Source organism: Aplidium turbinatum, chromosome 1 (genome assembly GCF_918807975.1).
Source record: "Aplidium turbinatum chromosome 1, kaAplTurb1.1, whole genome shotgun sequence".
NCBI lineage: Eukaryota > Metazoa > Chordata > Ascidiacea > Aplousobranchia > Polyclinidae > Aplidium > Aplidium turbinatum.
Genome location: NC_137472.1, coordinates 19,315,241 through 19,336,955, shown reverse-complemented (window position 1 = coordinate 19,336,955; position 21,715 = coordinate 19,315,241). Strand labels below are relative to the sequence as shown.

Here is a 21,715-nt window from a genome sequence, read left to right as displayed (position 1 = left end):
CTTGTTCCATTTTAGGCCATCATGCACTCCAAAAACAAAGAGCGTCTAAAACTCCTTACTGATAAACTATGTCACGATGCATTCCAAAGTGAAATGTTTCAATACTTACCAACAATGATCACTTTGAATGAAACAATTTTGCAAACAGTTGTGACAAAATGTAGTGATAATAATCGTTTAGTCAAATCGTGTTGGTAGGCTATAGAACAGGTCGTTTGCCAAATGGAACTCCCGTTCTGCGTGACAAACTCAAAGTCGTGGCATAACGATACGAAAAATAGAAAAAAATTATTTTTCAGGCCGAGTGCTATTGTCGTAAAAAAACAAAAAATCACTAAAGTGTTGACTTTTTCCTTGGGCAAAATTGAAGGTTATTGATATTTTAAAAATGCACGTTTGTGTCAATATGATTGAAGTGTTTTTTTTTCATGTTGTTAACTAGATTTGCAAAATAACGTTTTCTACATTTTTTTTCTGATTTGTTGGACATGCATTTTGTGTCAAGTTATTTATTACGCATTAGAAGATTTCTTTCTTTTCAAATTTTGAAATAGCATTTTAGATGCAGTTTGCGGTTGATGGCGTTACTGCAAAAACCATCTTTTGTAATTGACACACATCCAAAAACAAAAGACGCATAAACTACTGCTGGCTGATAGACCACGTCACAATACATCATAATGATGTTTTTCGCAACCGAAGACCCAGAAAACCAATTTTGTCGTATATTAGATTAGACGTCTGCAGACGTTGAACCAATGACAAAAAGTGATATGCTGATTTGAAACAAAATGATTGCTGTTTCCAATGTGCAAACATTTTGATAAAAAGTAATCAAGTTTTGGCCACAGCATTTTGGTCCATTTAGGCTACTATGGTCAATCAACTCACGTTGCAAATAACTTGTTTTGTGTAAAGTCTTGCTTGTGAAAAAATCGAAGTAAAAACGCAAAAATGAAGTAAGCTATTATATTCTTGAATGAACCATAGTTTTAAAAAAATAGTTTGAACAGGTTTCATCTGATAGAAACTATAATTGATATCATCGCGAAGGATCAAATAGCTGCAAAATCACTTCAAGCAATTCTTCGGGGTGATTTTCATTATGCAAACCAAGGTGAACCTCAATATACATATTTTTATGCCAAACGATAAAAATCGTTCTTTCTTTTTTTCAAGGACAAGGAAAACGATCCGTATAAAATATAATTCAATTCAACATATTTCCCTTCTTTTGTCAGATATGCATTTTGTGTAACAATGCTTTAGAAAAATTGCTGAGTATGGCATAGCGTTTGAGATGCAGTCAGAGAATACAACTCTATGGTTGATGGCGTTATTACAAAAGCCAATCTTTTGTCACGGAAATGTATTCGAAAACAAAAAGGCACAAAAGCGCTGACTGATAGATTACGTTACGATACGTTACACAAACGAGGCATTGATTTCAGATTCTTTCAACCCAACAAACAACTTTCCTCCAAATGACACAAACGTCTAAATTTATGGAGAAAAAGATGTAGGCATACACCGTTTTGTGAAAATAAGCTTTTGAAGACCAACATTTGAATGAAAAGTTTGAAATTATTGAGTTGGTCCTAATAGTGTTTCTGCTGAGATATATCAAAACTTTTCAATCCTCGTATAAAAAAATAATTTTGTAATCTCTCAAGCAACTGCAAAATTACCATTTAGGTAAAGATTCAGTGATGATACAATATGCACAATGCTTGTCAAAGCACAATAATTTAGCTACGCGTGTTTTTCCACAAAAGCCAAGCAGTTTAGATAGTCTGTGTCAAGTTCTTTTCAATATCCATCAATCTCTCGTTTTCATAAAACATTTTCACAACATTCATGTGAATATAAGTGTACAGGTACATGGAAAAGTTTATTGGCGGGTCAAGAACGCACTCCTTGCTTTCCGACAAGAAATCAAGAAACTTACCACATCAGTCTGTTTGTTTTATGAGATAAACAGAGTTTTGGCAAGAATTTTCCTACTGCTTCTTGTTATAAGTTAGAAACAAAATGTATTCGCCATAGAAAACAACGTAAAATTACATTTTTTCAGTATAGCTTATCGGATTATATATAGCTTTTCAAAGCAACTCAGATGTAATTAAAAGATTAATCAAAGCAACTCAAAACTCGAGTTTGCAAACAAAAGGCGGACTCATTACGGTTGAATGCTTTACAACAAAGCCAACTCATGAGATATCTGCGTCGCAGTTCCACGCACGGCGGCGCTCAGTAATCCTATTAATCCGTATAATTTGAAAACAAAAGGGCTAGCTAGTAGCTAGCTAAAATATCAGAGTATGTTATGAAAATCATGCCATATCTCTAAAACTATAGACAATAGCAACGTCATTTAAAGCGGAATAAATACTTGAATAATTTTTAGGAAAAGTCAAGAAATTTTAAAGCTGTGGATCGGGTAGTTCTTTAATGATATTGCTTTGAAAAGGAGCAAGTCCCCACCGACCCCCCCCCCACAGGAAATAGGGTTAACACGCCGCATGTTAACAATTTTACCCTTGCACTTTTTGTATCAAATGACGTCAGAATAAAAAACAAAGACATTTTATAATGTTAAATGAAGCAGCGTACACAAATGATTCATTTGAAACTAAATTATGACAGAAAGCTTTGTCGAAGTGGTTTTAGTTAGTGTAAAAATTAATACTCTTTTTTGTTACAGAGTGTTTGTCGTACACAGGCTTAACGCAATACATTCAGCCCTTCCTGGATTTTTGCCACTTTTGTTCCTGGTCTCTGCAGACCTAGTAATTGCTAATAATCGGTGTAGCTACTCGGCTTCTATTAGGTTCTTTGAAGATAATTGCTTCCTCTTCTGGCGGTGTCGTAATGGGCCGTTCCAGAACCACTTCTTCTGCAGCATGTGGGAAACGACGATTGCTTTGCAATTTTTACAAGATAGCCGGTAGTTTGTTTTTTATTACGTTTTATTGTTTGAGATAGCCACAAGCGATCTGCCTGAATGAAAATTAGGATGGACAGTCATCTAGCAAACATGTTTTACCAATACTTTTTCTCAGGAAATTTCAAAACAATTTTATTTATTTTTTGTATGTTGTTTTTAAAACAGTAAATTATAATCAAAAAACGTAGACAAATCTCACCTAATTTTGCTTTACTGTATAAGATATACTGTAGGGGTAGTGAAATAATTGTGCTGCAAATACATAGGAAAGCCACCTTGCAGTAATTTTTTAACATTATTTAGCCTAAAAGTAGGAAATCCAAGTAAAAATAAAGTCAATTTTTAAATTAGGCTGTTCAGTCACAATCAAAGATGATTTCCAATAGCACTGAAACTAGTGATATCACAAAATACCTTTATAGTTACACTTTTTTTTACACTTTTCATGAATATTAGAGTTGTTCTTTAATGTGTTGAAATGAAGAATGGTGTAGAATGGAAATGTGAGCACTGATCAGTTTTGTTCGATATGTAGCCTACCAACACAATTTAAATGACGAACAATTTGAATAATTTTAAATACAGTTTTATGCAGAACAAATTTCAAACTGAATTTCTCACATAGTTCATTGTAATCTTATATTAAACAACTTTTCATAAAAATCAATGTACTTTAATTGACATTAATCGATCTTTTTCACTCCGTTTTGGGCTACATTAATTTCATGTTGAACTTTAGAATTTTTGGTTCCATAAGATTTGATATAAAAGTTGAGAAACAATACTAGCAGAGTAACCGCGTATCCAACCATTGCAGTGCAGAGACCTTTAGAAAAATTGCAGCCGCTTGCAAGACTTTGTATGCAAAAGAAGAACAATATGACGAATTGGCTCTGAAAACAAACAACAACTGAAGCAAGTAATTTAGACTTAAAATCAAAATGTGTTTTCACTGATAGCTTAGGCCTACAATGTTTAAGGTTAATCACCAACACTATTATGCCGTTAAAATATCTGGTATTCTATAAACTCGATTCTTTTGAATAAAACATTTTAAATTTGAAACAAACTGAAAGGGTTTATCTGCAGTTGTGGAATACCCATTGAGTAGTTTCACTAAAACAATATTGAAAGTAAATCAATTCAGTTGTAGCCTACAAGCAATAAACCTTATTCATACTTACAAGTTGGAGCATAGTGAGATATTTCTTCCACCACAAGTATTTTTGTATCCAAGGACCAAACGCACTCAAACAGTAATAAGTATACATTACTGCGTGTACAAATGAATTTATTGCCCCGAAGATGTACCCTGAAAATAATTTGCATATGCTAAACAAACCAGAGGCAATTTGAAAAAGCATTTCTGCATGTATAAAAAAACAAATATCTGCCTCGACCACAGCAGTTATTGCTTTAACTTTTATAAATAGGCTATAGGCCTAACAGAGTGGAAAGAATCATTGGGAGAAACTAGGTCGATAAAATTGAGTAGCATTTTCCAAACTTCTTTAGAGTATTGCTAGAGTTGTTTATAGCAAATATTTAAACCATTTCGCTTCGCAGTCAAAGCAATTTCGTTTAACTTTAAACAAACGTTTAATGTAAACAAAATTGATAAACACAAATAACTTCTTGGAAACAGAAAGACTATTAAAATTTGACAATTATGACATTTGTCAAAAGTTACAAGCCTTCAAAACTAAGATAATATTATGATTAGGAAGAAGTAAACTGTCGTCTACTATAAGCTACAGACACTTTCTTGCATTGTTTTCGTTGTTATGAATCTTACTTTGCATAGTGAAAAATAACACAAAGCAATAGGCTATCTATAATTTTTAAATGGTCTATGTATTGGGGCACTTTTATAATTAATCTTAGTCACTGATTTCTAAAAGACGCTTTGTTTTGCTGTACTGGTTACCTTGTCCACCAGGGGCATATTTTACACCCCACCAGCAAATCCAAATCATGGTTGTGTGATGATAAACATGAAGGACGGAAATTTGATTGTATTTCTTTCGTAAAGCGAACAATCCAGTTTCAATGAGCTCAATGTATTTTGAAAAGTAGAAAAACCAACTTGCGCTTGCCATCTGCAGTATAAAAAGATTGGATCGGCTGATATAAATCTATGAACCAAAATATATTTTTCATTTACATTTTGGTCAATTAGGCCTCTGTGGGAAATCGGCGGTTTACAAGATAAATGTTTCCGAAGCAATAGGATATGAAATGTAACGTATAAGCCTACCGTAAATAAAAAAATTGAAATCTAGACTAGACTTAAACACTTGGAAATAGTTAAAATTACAAAAGGAATGTTTCTGCTGATTTCAACGAATTTCACTTTTTAGATATAACTTTTAAAATCATAGACAGATAATCGATAACAACTTAACCGTATCTGTCACTGCTTCCTTTTGGCGTCAAGAGTTACTGGCCGAGACCATCAGGTCTACGTTTCTCTTATTGCTAATTACTCCGTCGGCTTATAAGTTATCAAATAACACCGGGAAAAAGTATGCCGTTGGTCAAAAGCCTTATCTATCACTTCAATCAATTTATTTCGCAAAATATATTCGTGATTGTGTATTTTAGGTAGAAAAGGTGATAAAGACTCGGTTTTTGACCTATTTTCGCCATTTCTTGGTCAGATTTCTCAGTTTACATTTTATTTTGAAAGTCTTTTTGCATTGAACACAGAATTTCATCAATTTTGTTTTTCCGTTTCTGTGCAAACAGTATTCCATGCACTTTTTGCACTACAAAGAAATTTGCTCAAATAACAAATTACCTTCCTAATTATTGTCTGCCAGCAAAGAATGACTCATATCGCGTCAAAGACCAACTCCTTACCCAGACCACAAAATTGACGTTGAATCAATGTAAAAATGACGGATTTTGCTGCTTGGGTATAGAATGGAATTTTAGCGCCGTCACGTAATGAATAACAAACACAAAGTGAAACCGCACGCTAATAGTAAACTGTCAATCAAGCTATTGAATATCAGCAAATATCTTGCATTTCATAACTGGCTGTGACAAAAGGTTTATTGTGAACTTCACAATCATCCGATACCAACATAATCGGGATTAAAAGTTGGGGCAAGAAAAAAAAGTAAAAGTCAAAAAATCTCAGGTTTCTAGCGTCACTGCTTCTATGTGAAATTGCTGAATCAGCAGAGGGCGAGACCATAAAGTCTACGCCAGTAACAGATACGGTTAATAACATTGAATTGCATAATTCAAAATTAATACAGAAATGAATTAAGATATAATATATAATTTAGAAATACAAATACAGAAATGAATTAATATATAATTAAGAATTAAGATATTTTCCTGAAGAGGGCAGAAAGTTTTGCCAAAAACGTTTGAAATTATGTATCCATTTCATTTCTGTATTAATTTTGAATTATGCAATTCAATGTTATTAAGTTGTTATCGATTGTCTGTCTATGGTTTTTAAAAAGTACTTCTCTACCAAAGCTAAACTTTTAAAACGAATTCTATAAACTGCAACAGATGTGAGATAGGTGAAATTCACAAATGTAACTAATTTAGTTTTCTTTCAAAGTTAATTTTATTGGTTTGTTCGTTTTGTTTACATAAAATTAATTTCTTACATTCGTATCAATCACTGATGTATGCATTGACAGGCATTTAGGTTGGATCTCGAACATGTTGTGTCAAATTTTTTGGTAACAACCATTTTAAGTTTGATATGCATAGCAGACCAATCGAATTTATGGCATTATCATTGTTACATGAAAAAGATGGAGAGACTTAGGAGGCAAAAGATGTAGAAATAAACGATCCTGAATACGGTAGTAATAATAATAATCGTGTTTTTAGGTGTCCGACGTTTTTTTCGTAAACAATTTTTCGTAAAACAATTGTTCGTAAGCAATTGTTCGTAAAATCAATTGTTCGTAAAATCAATTGTTCGTAAAGCAATTTTTCGTAAAGCAATTCTTCGGGCATGCAATTGACCATAATACTAATTGTTCGTAAACAAATGTTCATAAAAGTTAGGCTACAGCTTTTAAAAAAAAAACAGTTACAATTGTTTACAAACAATCAATTAGGGTAGCCTATATGCTGGAGATGTGCTAATTGTGCTTAAAGACGTGCTGTACTTGTAGAGTGTAGAGTCCCTGATTCAGAATGGCATTACAGTTTGTGAGCAGCGAAAAAGGAAAGCCAAAACTTTTGTATAGTGGCCAGCTTTATTACAAAGATTATAGTGCACTTAACGCACAAGGGCAAGAAACTACTTATTGGAAATGTGAGCATTAAATAAGAAATGTCCTGCAGGAGCAACAACTGCTATGGCCGCCATTGTACAATCCAGAGGTGAGCACAATCATGCTGGAGATGCTGGTCATGTCGAAGCAGCAAAGGTTATGGAAAATATTCGTTGTGCAGCAAAAGACAGTCGTGATGCCCCAAGTTAACTCGTCTCAGCAAAAACTATTGGACTCAGTCAAGCCACGGCAGCAAAACTGCCAAGTGTGCAGAGCATGAAAAGGGCAGTCACCCAAGTGCGATTGAAGGAAAATGCAGGCCCGGCAATCTCACATCCTCTCCGTGATATTGTGCTTCCATTAGAGTACAAGCAAACGTTTGCTGGTGTAACATTCTTGGCCGATGATTCTGGGCCTGGAGATAACCGTATGGTCCTCTTTGCCACTGAAAGAAATCTGCAGCTCCTTGCCCGTTCAAAGCACTGGTATGCTGACGGCACCTTCAAGACAGTGCCTTCACTGTTTGAACAGATTTACACAATACACGGACTGAAGGAAAACACTTCAGTGCCTCTGGTGTATGCCCTGCTGGGGGACGAAAGGAGAAGGACATACATTCATCTGCTGCATAGTTGTTACCTGCTGTTGCAGAGACAATCATGACTGACTTTGAGATGGCCATGGTTAATGCAGTAAGCAGAGAGTACCCACTTTCAACTCACCGTGGCTGTTTCTTCCATTTGTGCCAGTGCATTTGGAGAAAGACGCAATCAAGTGGCCTGAAGGAGCTGTACGAGACAAGTGCAGAGTTTGCTCTGAGGCTGCGCATGTTGTCGTCTCTGGCCTTTGTGCCTATTGATAAAGTCAGCCGGGCCTTTGACATTCTCATTGATGGGAATGTATTACCAGATGTTGCTCAGGCAGTAATTGACTACTTTGAAGACACTTGGGTTGGGCGCCCAGATCGTCGTCAAGGGCGCCGTCCTCCAATGTTTGCAATTCAAATGTGGAACTGCTATGATGGCGTCCTCAGTGGCCTTCCCAAAACTAATAATAGCATTGAAGGATGGCACAGAGGGTTCATGTTCCAGGTATCTGCAAATCATCCAGATATTTGGAAGTTCATATCTGCAATCAAGCGAGAGCAAAACCTAAATGAGGTTCGCATTGAACAGTATGTCAGTGGCCAGGCAAGACCCCCTCCAAAGAAGAAGTACAAGGAGTACAAGAAGTACAAGAAGTAGGCTACAAATTTGCATTACGCACCTTCATCGGAAATTGCAAGACAAACTTTGCTGTTGCGAAAAATTGTTTACGAACAATTCACCTATCACCTGTTTACGAATAATTCACCTATACGAAGAATTGATGCATACGAAGAATTGCTTTACGAAGAATTGATTTTACGAACAATTGTTTACGAAAAATTGCTTTACGAACAACTGTTTACGAACAATTCACCTATAACCGTGTTTTTATTTGCGCCCAATGCGATAACATACAGTACACTGCGATCACAGATGCGATACAACAGACGACAGGAAGCAGCGAAGTGAGATATAGTCTTCAAGTCAGTTGCTTCCCTTAAGCTGTCCCCCTGAACGGAAATCTATCGTGATGAAATACTTTTCCGAAAGCATTTTACTTCTACAATATCTGCAAAACAGCTGTCCAAGCGTGTTTAAAATGTACGTTAAATAATATTGTACAGTCTTTGTTTTATTGCAAAAGCATAAAGCTATAACTACAACAAGAGACATTCAAAAGTCATTATGCTTTGGTATATTTTGTTCAACTCTATCTACAGTAAGCATGTACATCGAAATTTCTACTTCTATTACAGTGGTTCAAAAAAATCTAATTTTCAACGTTCGTATTATAGGCTAGGCTACAGGGATATAAGAAACAAGTTTAAAAATGACACATTATTGTGTGCTTGCTTTTAGAGATTAGATAAACATATCGTTCCCTGAACTTGGAACATTTAAAATAGCGGTATAATTCATTGCAGTGGTTCTCAAACTTCTTGTCGTGGCGGACCCCTTTTGGTGCCCTCGAAGTGGTCGTGGACCCGTAACAAAAATTATATCTGAAATTTTATTTGGCCCATATTGCGTCTCTTAACAGAAACAAATGTTTTGTAAGTTTCGAAGCGACATCCTTAGAAAAATTTCCTTAACTCTCAACGCACTTATGACGATCGATGACATTGACGAAATTGTCCACGTGCCATATTTTAAACGGAATAAACAAATTTTCGTATCATGCACGTTGTAACGTGCTCCCTTTTATGCTTTTACCTTTTTCTAGACTTCTGTTATGTTTGGCATGTATTCTCAGAAAGCCAGTTATCCGGTCTAGATCTTTACCACATCGAGTACGGATCTGACCAATTTTATACTAAGTCTGAGCCAGATAAAGTAGCTGTTTGAATTGTTTTTCATTGTGGCGGTCAAAAATCAAAACAAACTGGAATTAAGTTATGAGCTATACGTTAAAAAACAAGATCAAAAATTGGTAATCTATATGCTAATTTAATGTTTTTCTATAAATCTTATCGAAAATGAATAGAAGGTTCGAAACTTTTACAAAGAATTTATCTTGTTTTTCATTTGTAATCACACTCACTGTCATTGCTTTAAAGTTAAAAGATATTAATCAAGTTGCCTATTCTGGCCGTATTCTCATTTGTTAAACGTCTCACAAATGATAGATCGAGTAAATAATCCAATGCAGATTGCTGTTTGTTTCACACAACACCAAACATGATTTCTATAAACTGCCATTTTTTGCTTGTAACAATTGTTAGAAGACACTACTGTCGTGGACAATTTTAAAACTCACCCGTATTGCTTGCGGAGTTGGAGAAAAATCGACAGGTTGGCAAATCATGCTGTAACCAGAGTTATAAGCAGACAAAATAAACTGTGGAAATAAAACCCAAAAATTGTACTTTGTCTATTATGCAGCACGTGGCATACATCATTTCATCATACATCATCAATTTCAGTGGACAATTTGCACCCTCGACATGATTATATAGATTATGTGCGAGAGATTTATTTATTTACAAAAGAAACTACACAGCTTTAACTACTTTTCTAGTATTTGAATGTAGATAATAAATATTAAATAATTATTTATAATCTAAAGTTTGACAAGGTGGTCTTGAAAAACGCAAGATATAGGTTGTTGTGGAGGTTAGTCATTAACTCAGTGGTTACGCGCCTGGTACAAGATTACGCGGCGCTGGTTCGGCTCTCGGAGTCTGCGCTTGAGCAACACATTTCCGGATTGCTCTCCATTCAGTGGCACCTAGTGGATGGAATAATTCTCCGGCAACAACACTTCAACAATTAGAAACTTCACTCTGCCAATCTCTGTAACAGGACATGCATTAAAAACCTCTACAAGTATGTGAAACTACCAGGAATAACCTATCACGGCTTTGTCAGTCTGAAGACAAGGATTCAAAAATCAAACCAAGCAAGTTGCTGCATGAATTTTGCAAACTAAGGTTTTGATGATGTTTTCTTGTTTTACTAATATTAACCCTTAGAATGCTGGGCTCCTGGAGTCTTGCTCAGGTTGGGGGGGGGGGGGCTGTCGATTATTCTTATACTTTAAGAGTGATATCTCTGTTATTTTTTAACGCACGGTTTCAAAATTTGGGATTCACTTTGTAAAATTATTCACGTTGAGCATATCCGAAAATTAAAACTATATGAATTTTAGACCTGCTTATATACGTTGAAATGTTGTGATTAATTTTTTTTTTTTACATAATCTCAATTTGAATCTATATTTTTCATGCAAAATAATATAATAATGCAAAATAACATATAAATAGAATATGAAATATTTCAGGAGATGTGCTGAGAAATGCCTTATATCTCTCAATTTATAACCTTTATTCGCTCAAAATTTCAGCTCAATAGAGGTGAATAAAAGTTAGGAAAAGTCAAGAAATCTCGTAGCCGCAGCCTTAGTGGTTTTATAGATACAACTGTTGATACAAAAAAAGTTGAATTGACAGCCCCCCCCCAACCTTCAAAGGGTTAAGGTCTAAAAAGATCATTGATGAGGCAAAATTTAGAGTTTTGTGTAATCGTAGGAATAATATTGTGAGCCAAACACCTAACGTCCACATCATTGAGAAACATTTTTGTGACTGTATCCCAATTATAGTAATTCCGTATTTACTGCATACGACAATCAACTAGTCTACAATAGAAAATACACCACAACGTTTCTTTTGAGTCATAGCCAGTAGCCAAGCAAACAATATAGAATTCCAAGGTATCTCGCCAATTGTATCGATGTAGGAAATGTTTTATACAGTATATACTTACCAAAGGTACTGATTATCTTACACCACTTCTCAATGTTAGATTATGTATTTTGAGAGATGTTTGTTTTAATTATGCCGGTATTAAAGTCTGACTCTACTTTGCAATTGAAAAGTTTGTTTATTACTCTGTTGCTCAGTAGTGATTGAACAATTCAAGGAAAGCTTGATTACTACTTAGCCACTCATCAATTTTGCAAGTTTAGAATTTCTTTCTTTTTCTAACCACTCGATATTTTTTCCACTTAATAGTACGTAATAAGTATCTGTAGTGCATAGTGTGGCGGACAAGTTTTGGTGTTTTTGGGAAGTCACTGGTATAACGTCCATAAAAAATAGAAGTGGGCCTACAAAATGCAGTGGCCAGCAGGCTTTTAATGATGATGGCGTATGAGCGATCTTTCCAGGCTAGATTGGAGGGCAGGAAATCTTCAGCCACTCAGCAGTCTCGTCGTCCAAGACCCTCAGACTATGCGCACCGTGTGGAGGCCGGTGGGTTAGGCAGTGGTGGATGACATTGTCTGCGGTCTGTTCCGTGGCACCACACTCGCATTCTGATGAAGGAACCAGGCCCCACTTGTGCATGTTGAAACGAAAGCGACCGACGCTAGTTCGCAGGCGGGGATCGGCGTCGGGTATGAAGTCACGGAGCGTGGAGGTGTGATTTTGCCACTCCGTGTTCCACGTGTGGTTCGTCCAGTGTGCCGCACTTAAAACAAGTTCTTCTGCGTCCTTAAGTAGTTGTTGTGCGGCAGGCACAAAGGGGCGTCTTGATTTCAGCCGCTGCTTTATAAGTGGTGGTCGCTTGAATGTTGCATGGAGGAGATGGTCGGGGTCCAGAGCGCGGCGAGCGAGAAAAATCGTGGCTCCTTTACGTCGTAGCTCAGCGGGTTGGATGCCTGCTAGGATGGGTAGGCAGTCCATCGTAGTGAGGCGCAAGCATCCAGTCACAGTACGCAGGGCGTCGTTGATGGCGGTATCAATCTGGTGGGTGTGAGAACTACGACACCAGACCGGCGCGCAGTATTCAGCTGTGGAATGAAAAAGGGCTAAGGTAGCTGTACGAAGAGTTTTAGCACCAGCTCCCCAGCTGGAACCCGCCAATCGCCTCAAAAGTGCGACGCGTGTAGATAGTTTTTTGCGCAGTGACTCCAAGTGCCGGCGATACGTGAGTGACCTGTCCAGAATTATGCCGAGGTATGTAGGTTCGGCACAGTAGGGCAGGCGTTTCCCATCAATGTTGATGTTTATCTCACGCTGTGCCTCCCGGTTGTTAAAGTGGAAGGCCGCCGACACTGTCTTTGACTTGCTGAGCTGTAGCTTCCATTTGTGGAGCTATGCTGATAGTGTTTGCATGTCTTGGCTGAGGTTCCTCTCCACTGACTGCCAGTATCCTGCTGAGTGCAAGAGTGCCAGGTCGTCTGCGTAAGCATACTTCCTGGAGTTGGTGAGGGGCAAGACGTAGGTGTATATGTTGAACAGGAGAGGAGCCAAGACTGAGCCCTATGGGACGCCGTTTTTAAGTCGGCGTAGTCTGCTTCGACGATCGCTACCGGTTGTGAGGGTAAAGCTGCGGTTTTGCACAAGTTCCATCATCATGTGAACCATGTGTCTGTCAGGGAGCAGACGGAGTAACTTGCAGGTAAGGCTGCTATGCCATACGGTATCATGGGCAGCCGTAAGATCAACAAACACGGCGCCAGCCTTCTTCTTAGCCGAGAAGCTGTCCTGAATGTCTTGGGTCATAAGTGTGGCCTGATCTACGGTTGATCGTCCGTGTCGGAAGCCAGCTTGTTCACGGGGAAGTTTTGGATCTATTATTGGTTCGACACGGGCGTAGATGAGTCTCTCGAGGATCTTGAAGGGGATGCAGAGCAGTGAGATTGGACGGTAGCTCTTCGGGTCCCCTGGGGGCTTCTTCGGCTTAGGAACTGCAACCACAAGGGCTCTTCTCCAGATTCTGGGAAATCTCAGAAGGCGCAAACAACAGGAAAGGAAGTCTTTTAACCAGGACTTTAAAGAGGCAGCAGCATGGAGTATCAACTCTGGGCATAAGTGGTCAGGGCTCGGGGTTTCACCTGGCTTTATGTACTGGAGGGTGGCGGAAAATTCTTCCGGGGTGAACTCACCCGAGATGTTGTCCCCGTCAGGGGTTGTTACCCTCCAGAAGTCCTTCATTTCTTGTAAGACGGATCTATCTGATTCACGGTCTTTCGATTTGTATTTTCCGTTCTTCACGAGTTGTGAGGCGATGGAATTTGCTGAAACGGGACATTGTTGACCAGAGACACGTGATCTGCCAGTTAGGTTGTTCAATGTTCTGCTATGCGGCTGGAGTGTGTGAAGTCAATTGATTCAACGGCTTCTGTCCACCGCTCTTTCGGCTTTGAGTCCAGCATTGCCAGCAGAGCTGTTGGTGTCATTGCCCTGGGCAGCGTGGAGGAAGTCGGAGTAAAGGCTTTTGCACTCCTTATCCCAGCATGGTATATAGGTTTTTCGTCGGCCGCGGGGAATGGATTGTTTTGCCGCTGATGTTATTGCATCACAAAAGTCCTGGTAGGCTTCTTCCACGTTGTTGGTGTGAGAGGATGGGAGATATTGTGTGGCTTCATTGGTGAGGTTGAGGAGGCTATAGTACTCCCAGTTAGCCATTCTGAAGTTCCATCGCTCAACAGGCTTGCTCGGGACAGGCATTATGAGCGTTGGAGCCGTGATAATAGAGGGTCGATGTTGGGACCTGGGGAACTTCTCTAGCACACATCTGTCCGGTTGGCAATTATCGGGGTCATCACTTGCGAAAGCCAGATAGGGGTTTGTACCAGTGTTCCAGCGTCCGGAGAAGAAGCTCGCTGCACCCTTGGGATCGTGAAGTAGGGCGAGGTTATTATTTGCTGACCATGAGGCTAGGCTTTCTCCCTCCGTGTTGGTGATGTTGTAGCCCCAGTCAACGTGGTGGCAATTAAAATCGCCAGCATAGAGGCTGGGTTGGGGAACACTGTAAGGCTGTTGGTGTTAAGCGTGAGGGTGGTGGCTTCTAGACATTGATGATGTGATAGCCTGATATGTATATGCATAGTCACTCTATCTCCGATTGGGCATTGGACTGGTCTATTGGCGTCCAGTTCAGTTGCTCATGGACAAACGTGGCGAGGCCGTGTTTCCTGCTGATGGTTGCGCCTGCGAGTGTGAAGTTGGGTAATACCAACTTATCCACAGATGTGCAGTGGGTTTCGTGGAGGAGAATAACGAGGGCCTGATGTTTTGTGGCCAGATACTCGATGATGCTGAGCTTGCTGGCCGTAATGCCCTCGGTGTTCAGCTGCAGGACGGTGGGTCGTCTGTACTTTTCGACAGAGGAGCTGCCGCGCCCTGAAAAGGGCGTTTCCTTATCCACCCTGCGCTGAACCAGGGCCAGGTTTGCTCGAGTGTGACAAGCTTTGCTTCGCATATCTTTTTTTCTTGGAGATTAGGTACTGACGGAGGGACCACGAGAAGGTGCTTGTTCTCCCCCCCCCCCTCTTAATAAAGGACAAGATTAAAACCATAAAGGCAATAAAAAGTGTTCTCAATGTAAGCACCGTACAATATAATTGAAATGCATGAATTTTATCAAACATGTGTTTTGCGCACTCAAATTTAACATAAATCTTTTGGATATAACATTTGTAAAAGTATACTTATTGCAAAATACATGAAACTGAACTAAATAAATTTTATGATGGTGCTGGACAAATCCTTCTTACCTCTATTGACATGTAGCTTGATAATGCCACCAACATGGCATTGTAAATAATGATAAATGATCGCAGTTGATAAGTTGGAAATTTTGAAGTCAGAGATCGGGCATTGAAATAGAAGTACAAATAGCATGCAGTCACCAGAAATGGGTTCCATGGCGATCGTACAAAAAGCCAATCTGCTGTCCTTGGATCTTAACATAGAAAACAATGTTTAAAAGTAAATAGAAAAAACTAAAAAAATTTAAAAATAGATGTAAGAATAATGAACTTATATTAATAAAAGCAGTTACTTTATCAAGGCAACAAATGCATTGCAAAATGCTTCGAGTTGCTGTGACGTACATTTTCATATGCACCACGCAAAAAACTTTACAGATTGATTCTTGAAGCCTCTCAAGCCTCACTGTAGCCTAACTGCTTAGCCTATAACTTGGAAAAAAAATTTTCGATCATTTATTTCCTGGTCTGTTGCTTTCATGCAAAGCTGGTCGTTGGAGAAAGCTACCACCCTACATCATAAAAAAGCAGCACAAAGTAATGATTTTCATAAAAGTGGGATAAGTGTTACTTTGTAAAGATCAAAATTGGGAATCTTTGAACTTCAACATTTTTTTCGATTGTGTAGGACAGTGGTTCCCAACCGAGGTGCCGCGGCACCCTGGGGTGCCAATTGCAATACTCAAGGGTGCCGCGAGATATTGCAATACTGTGGCCCATTCTATATTTTAACTTTATCCCGTTTAAGTGCGGAATTTATTTATTTGTTTTAAAACTCTGATCCGCGGTGCCTTTGTTTTCTCGTCCAGAAAAAACAGCGTGAAAGAGATTTTCACTCGTTGCTATACTTTCCATGAGAGTTTGAAACGCATCATTATTGCCCGGTTTCATGATTTTATTTTGCGTTTCACTGCGCACAAAGTCAAATTGCAGTGATTTCACACAAAGGATTATCGGATTGTGTGACCCAGCACGATTACAAAGTTGCACGATTGTTTGGGAACCATTATAAAATTGGAAACTTTTGTTAGATAAAAATTTGACGAGTTCTGGATAAAAATTCAAAATAAATATTCTTGCGTTGGAAAGAAAGCTATTGTGCTTTTGCTGCAGTTGTCCACGTCACACCTATGTGAGAGTGGATTTTCCGTATTAACGGACATAAAAACTAAAAAAACGAGAACGACTGCGCTTATAGTCGAGGAAGAAATGCGGGTGGATTTATCGAATGTGCTCCCAGATATTAAGGGACTTTGTGCAAGAAGTCAAGCCCAAATTTCACACCGACTTTTGAATAAATACATTTATTTACGCGCGCTATACTGTACAACTCATTCTGTGTTATTTCATACAGTTATTGAAATACAGAAACCTCGTCAAGTTGATCCAGTTTTGCCAGGGTGCCGCAAACTATTTATCTCTTTGATAGGGTGCCGCAAAGTTAAAAAGGTTGGGAACCACTGGTGTAGGAGACAACTAGTTTATGCGTATAGTCATATTTTTTTAGCCTGTATGCTGTGCGAGTTTTCACTTGTCTCATGAGAACTAATCTTGCCTTGAGTGTATGTAACCAGCGCCAAAGTCTATCTTCGATGCTGGGTTGCATTTTGGCTTTTGGCAATACAATTTCAACATTAAGACAGATCATTTTGTGATATTTGCTGGAAATAAATTCAACATTGTTGAGGCTGTTGGCTTACCGTTTAAAAGAATGTAGTCAAGTTTTAAAACTGGGTTTTTGCATTAAACAAACTCAGATAGGCCTACGTAAGTTGCAATAAACCTGAAGCAGTTTGTAAAACAGAATAAACTAAAAACAGAGTGAAACTGTTCACCAGGCATTTAAAGTAACTTGCGTTCTTCTGGTGACTATAGGCTACTAGGTTACCTCCTGATGTTAAGGATGATATCTAGCTTTTATTACCGACTTTTCGTTAGTCGGCACGACTTACTTTATCAAGTGGGCTGAAACAGGTAAACACAACCTGTTCAGCAACTATGCCACAACACAAAAACATACTGACGAGATGAATCGAGTAGCAAGACGAATAAGACAGAATAAAGTATTATTCCGGCCAGAATAGGAAATACCGAAGGGAATGAATCAATGCAATTTATACAAAAGTGTCTCACTTAATTTACATAAAATGCACAACTAAATTAAAACTATATCACTTACCATCTAACTCGTGTAGATAATGGTTGTAACTATCTACAAAATTTGACCACTTGAAACTCATTTTTCAAACGTTGTTTTCTGGTGAACTTCTTACACAGGACTTTGTTGTCTAACTTTAAGCCAAATAAACTTAGGTCTCTAGCAGCAATGGCCGCTGGACAGTATATTTTCTTATGGCTACAATCATAATAATTCACATGAATACCATCTCGTAACAGGCCACAAGACAAGATATGAAGACTTGGGTTAGGCTACCCAGTAAAATTATGGGATGACCAACTCGGCTGCGATATCGGACAAATTGAGGTACAAATACTGTGAAATATTTTTAAAAATAAAAATAAAATATATTCTTGGCACTTTTTAAGTAATGGTCGACCAACGCTTGTCCGTTTCAAAGTAACTTGAAGTTTAAAGTTGCTCAAAATTGAGTTAAAGCAATTTGTAATTGTGTTACTTTGCAATAAAAAGGTGAATTTATGTACAAAACTTAGATTGAATAAAAATTTGTACATTTGAAAAAATATATTATTAGGCATTTAACAAAAAACATGCAAAAAATTATGATAATTTGATAAATAAATAACAAAATTATTTTCTTAAATTGAGTTTAGATCAATTGTTTAGGGTAATTTTTAGACGACGACTTTAAAATTGCAAGAATTGTATTTTTATCTAAAAGTTTAAAAAAATATCTGGCAACATTTGTACCTCCACTTGTGGAATATTGCAGTTGAGTTGGCGATTTCAAAAAAAATAAATCTTACCAGCGTTTTGGTGTTTGAGATGACACAATAATCCTTATGAATAGTTAAGCAACAAAAAAAATGAGACCAACACAAACAATTTGTGAGAAAAGTTGATAAAAAAATATTGTGGATTTTAAAATATTTTTATGCTAAGCCATTTGTGTGCTATGTCATAACTTCTATCCTGCATAGTTTCTTCAATTTAGGAAATATGATCAAAAAATTAGCAAAAGTGCAATAGTTGGAAAAAAAACTTTGACGCAATAAGTCAATTTGATGCTGTAGCTACCGAAACTCTTTGGTGTGCTGTAGTCGAATATAGTTTGAAAACCACTCTTTTGAAATATAGCAAACGACTTAGCTAGATGACTTGCAAGAACAGTAGGTTGCTTTTGTTTACGTTAGTTCTACAAACTAAGAATGAATTTTTAGTTTGCTAAGTTTGTCCCTTTTATTGCATTTTGTAAAATGGCTAACTCAGTCGGCAAAGTCTGTGATTTTTGCAATGATATAACATCTGCAGACGTTAAACCAATGCAATAGGACTGATTTAACTAGTTTCAAACACCCCACTCGAAACTCACTGTGCAATTAAAAAAGCGTTTGTTGAATTAACCGCTGTTAACCATTGTTCTTATTCTATATAGCTTCTGGCTTAACAGCTGTTGCAGTAGCTTCTTTCTTATTTCGTTGTTTTTTTTTTTTTAAATGAAAAATAAGTGTGCATTATGGCTCGCTCTAGCTAGAGTATATAGCTTATAGATAATAGATTTCTGTTTCCTTTTCATGATGCTGTAGAAGCAATTTTTTACTTAATTCCATATCCATCTGGTAGTGCTGCAGCTGTGCGAAAGTTTGCACGCATGTAGGATTGTAGGTAGTGTTGCTACATTGCAAATTAAGTCTTTATAATTTTTTGCCGGTATTTGCTCAATCCTAGCTTCAGGTTTGTGTTCAAATTGTTTGACTTTATGCAAAGGACATGAACTGTTAAAGCGACAACTACCCTCATTTATTCCTTGCTTGTTTGTAATCAATTGTATTATTTCATCAGTGTCATTCGCTTGGTTGCGATTGTCTTGCAATCGAGCGACATCTGCATCACTTTACAAACGACTTCGTTTTTGTTCGAGTTTGTCTCTTTATTTTCGCTACTTTTCTGATTGGATGACTCTCATCTCTGAAGGTTACAACATTCATTGCACAGGCCAATAAAAAATTCTTTGGTTTTTCTTTGGTTTTGGTTTTTCTGTGGTACCAATTCATCATAGATATAATTTGGTACAGTAATTGCACTTCTTCGCATGTAATTTCACGCCATGTAGGTGAAAGGCCTAGCTGAAGATGATGGCGGATAGGATCGAATATGCTTGTAACATTTCTGCGTCATCTGCATTGGCACATACGGAAACTCAAAACCTGGTGAAAAGTGAATTAAATACTCCCATATATTAGCTTGAATGTAATATTGTTATCAGCCTTCTGAATGATTTTGTTTGTCGAATTTATTTTGTACGGTTAATTGAATTTTAATTAGTCATAAACACACACTTTTTGTATTAACTTTGAACTACTAATTGTGTTTTGAAAGATTGCAATGGGTCGCTTGGTATGAAGAAATACAGACTATAGTTACCATACGTGGTAAGCATAGCCACTCAATAGAAATAATTTTTGCGGAAGAGCAGATTTGACTTATCAGGTAAAACTGTGAACATTTTCAGACTAACTTACATGCAAACCTACAAAGGGTACCGATGAACAGAAAATTTGAGAATCCCAGATTTAGGGTATGCAGAAAGAAACATTTCCATAGATGACATAATACAACTGTCAGCTTGCTCAAAATGAAAAACAGATCAAATTTAATATTCTTCTTGAGATTAGTGAACTCAGATTCTAGCTTGCAGTATTGAATTTATAATTTAGTATTCTTTAATCTCCATTCAAGTAAACTTATGTTTTCTTTGAGAAGGCTATTGTTTTGGTCTCTGTTATCCTAATTTGATGTGATATCCTACTCACTTAAAAACGTAACATCCTTCAAAAATTTGTTCTTAGCATAGAAATATAGCCTACTGATATTAGAAGCAAAAGTCAAGCCATATGTCTGCTCAATAACTGTTCACAGCGGAAGACCATAATATCTCCGTGGGAAATTCTCGAATCCTTTCATCTGTATGTGATGACACCGAGCGAAACACACTTCTGAAGCCTCTTCACGAATTGTATTTCAAGACACAGGAAAGCTACACGAAATGTTAAAAAAGGGATAGCACAACACGTATGCACTACGCACTAAAAAAAACTTGACACCGCAGGACAGATTTCTGGGATAAAAGACGGAGATTTCGTCTAGTTGGTACGCACAGAGCAAAGCAGTTTAATATTCGACCAACCTTATTTCAAGCGACGATCTAAAAATGAGGAAGCTGATGCATTTCAACAACCAGTAACTGGCATCTATGACGTAACAGTCCACATAGTGTTTTGTAATTGCACAGGTGGTAAAAAAAGGAGTGATGCAACATTTCATCATTCTCAGATGATGGGGGGAAAAAACAAGCACTCGGGGGGGAACAACAAGCACCTTCTCATGGTCCCTCCGTCAGTACCATATCTTCAAGAAAGAAAAAAGATATGCGAAGCGAAGCTTGTCACACCCGAGCAAACCAGGCCGCGTTCAACGCAATGTGGATAAGGAAACGCCCTTCTTAGGGCGTGGCAGCTCCTCTGTCGAAAAGTACAGACGACCCACCGTACTGCAGCTGAACACCGAGGGCATTACGGTCAGCAAGCTCAGCATTATCGAGTACCTGACCACAAAACATCAGGTCCTCGTCATTCTCCTCCAGGAGACCCACTGCACATCTGTGGATAAGTTGGTATTACCCAACTTCACACTCGCAGGCGCAACCATCAGCAGGAAACACGGCCTCGCCACGTTTGTCCATGAGCAACTGAGCTGGACGCCAATAGACCAGTCCAATGCCCAATCGGAGATAGAGTGGCTATGCATTAGGGCAGCAGCTAAAAATATATGCTCCAATAACAGGGAGAAAGAAACCAGGCGCCATATGATTCAAATTATGCTTGTGGAAATCAACGAAAAAGCGTTTCTATCGTAACTCATGAACAGTGTTCCCTCTAAAAAAGCAATGAATTGGTTTTTCATCCTTTTTGTGAGAGTCTATAAAACCGTCTTTCCTTGATTATTAGACAAGTGTCACTTGCGGTGCTTATCAGCAGCAGTGCTGTACGCGTCAATGAAATAAATTGACGGCGTCAGCGTTAGCACGAATTGCCTAAAAACTTTACGGCGTAAAGTACTGCGTAAGCTCTTAAAGAAATTGACGGCGTCAGCGTCAGCGCTAATTTCTAGCGCTATTTTAGCCAAGGTCTCACAAAACGGAAGTATTCGACTTCTAACGAGTTTGGTTTTTGAGACTGTCTCGAACTGCGAAATACGATTTCCTTTTTTCTCGACTCAGATTAACCCAAG

The 21,715-nt window shown here is 38.0% G+C and overlaps 1 protein-coding gene across 1 annotated transcript; it reads right to left on the bottom strand.

Annotated features, from left to right (window-relative positions):
* Nucleotides 1-2,943: 2,943 nt before the first annotated feature.
* Nucleotides 2,944-17,636, bottom strand: LOC145772349 (very long chain fatty acid elongase 4-like). Its single transcript, XM_082584231.1, has 6 exons — nt 17,465-17,636; nt 15,292-15,479; nt 10,045-10,125; nt 4,875-5,046; nt 4,132-4,259; nt 2,944-3,840 (listed from the first exon to the last, which is right to left on the bottom strand). Exons 1-6 carry the CDS (start codon nt 17,523-17,525, stop codon nt 3,631-3,633), a joined length of 840 nt encoding a protein of 279 aa, XP_082440357.1. The 5' UTR covers nt 17,526-17,636; the 3' UTR covers nt 2,944-3,630.
* Between the last annotated feature and the right edge of the window lie 4,079 nt (nt 17,637-21,715).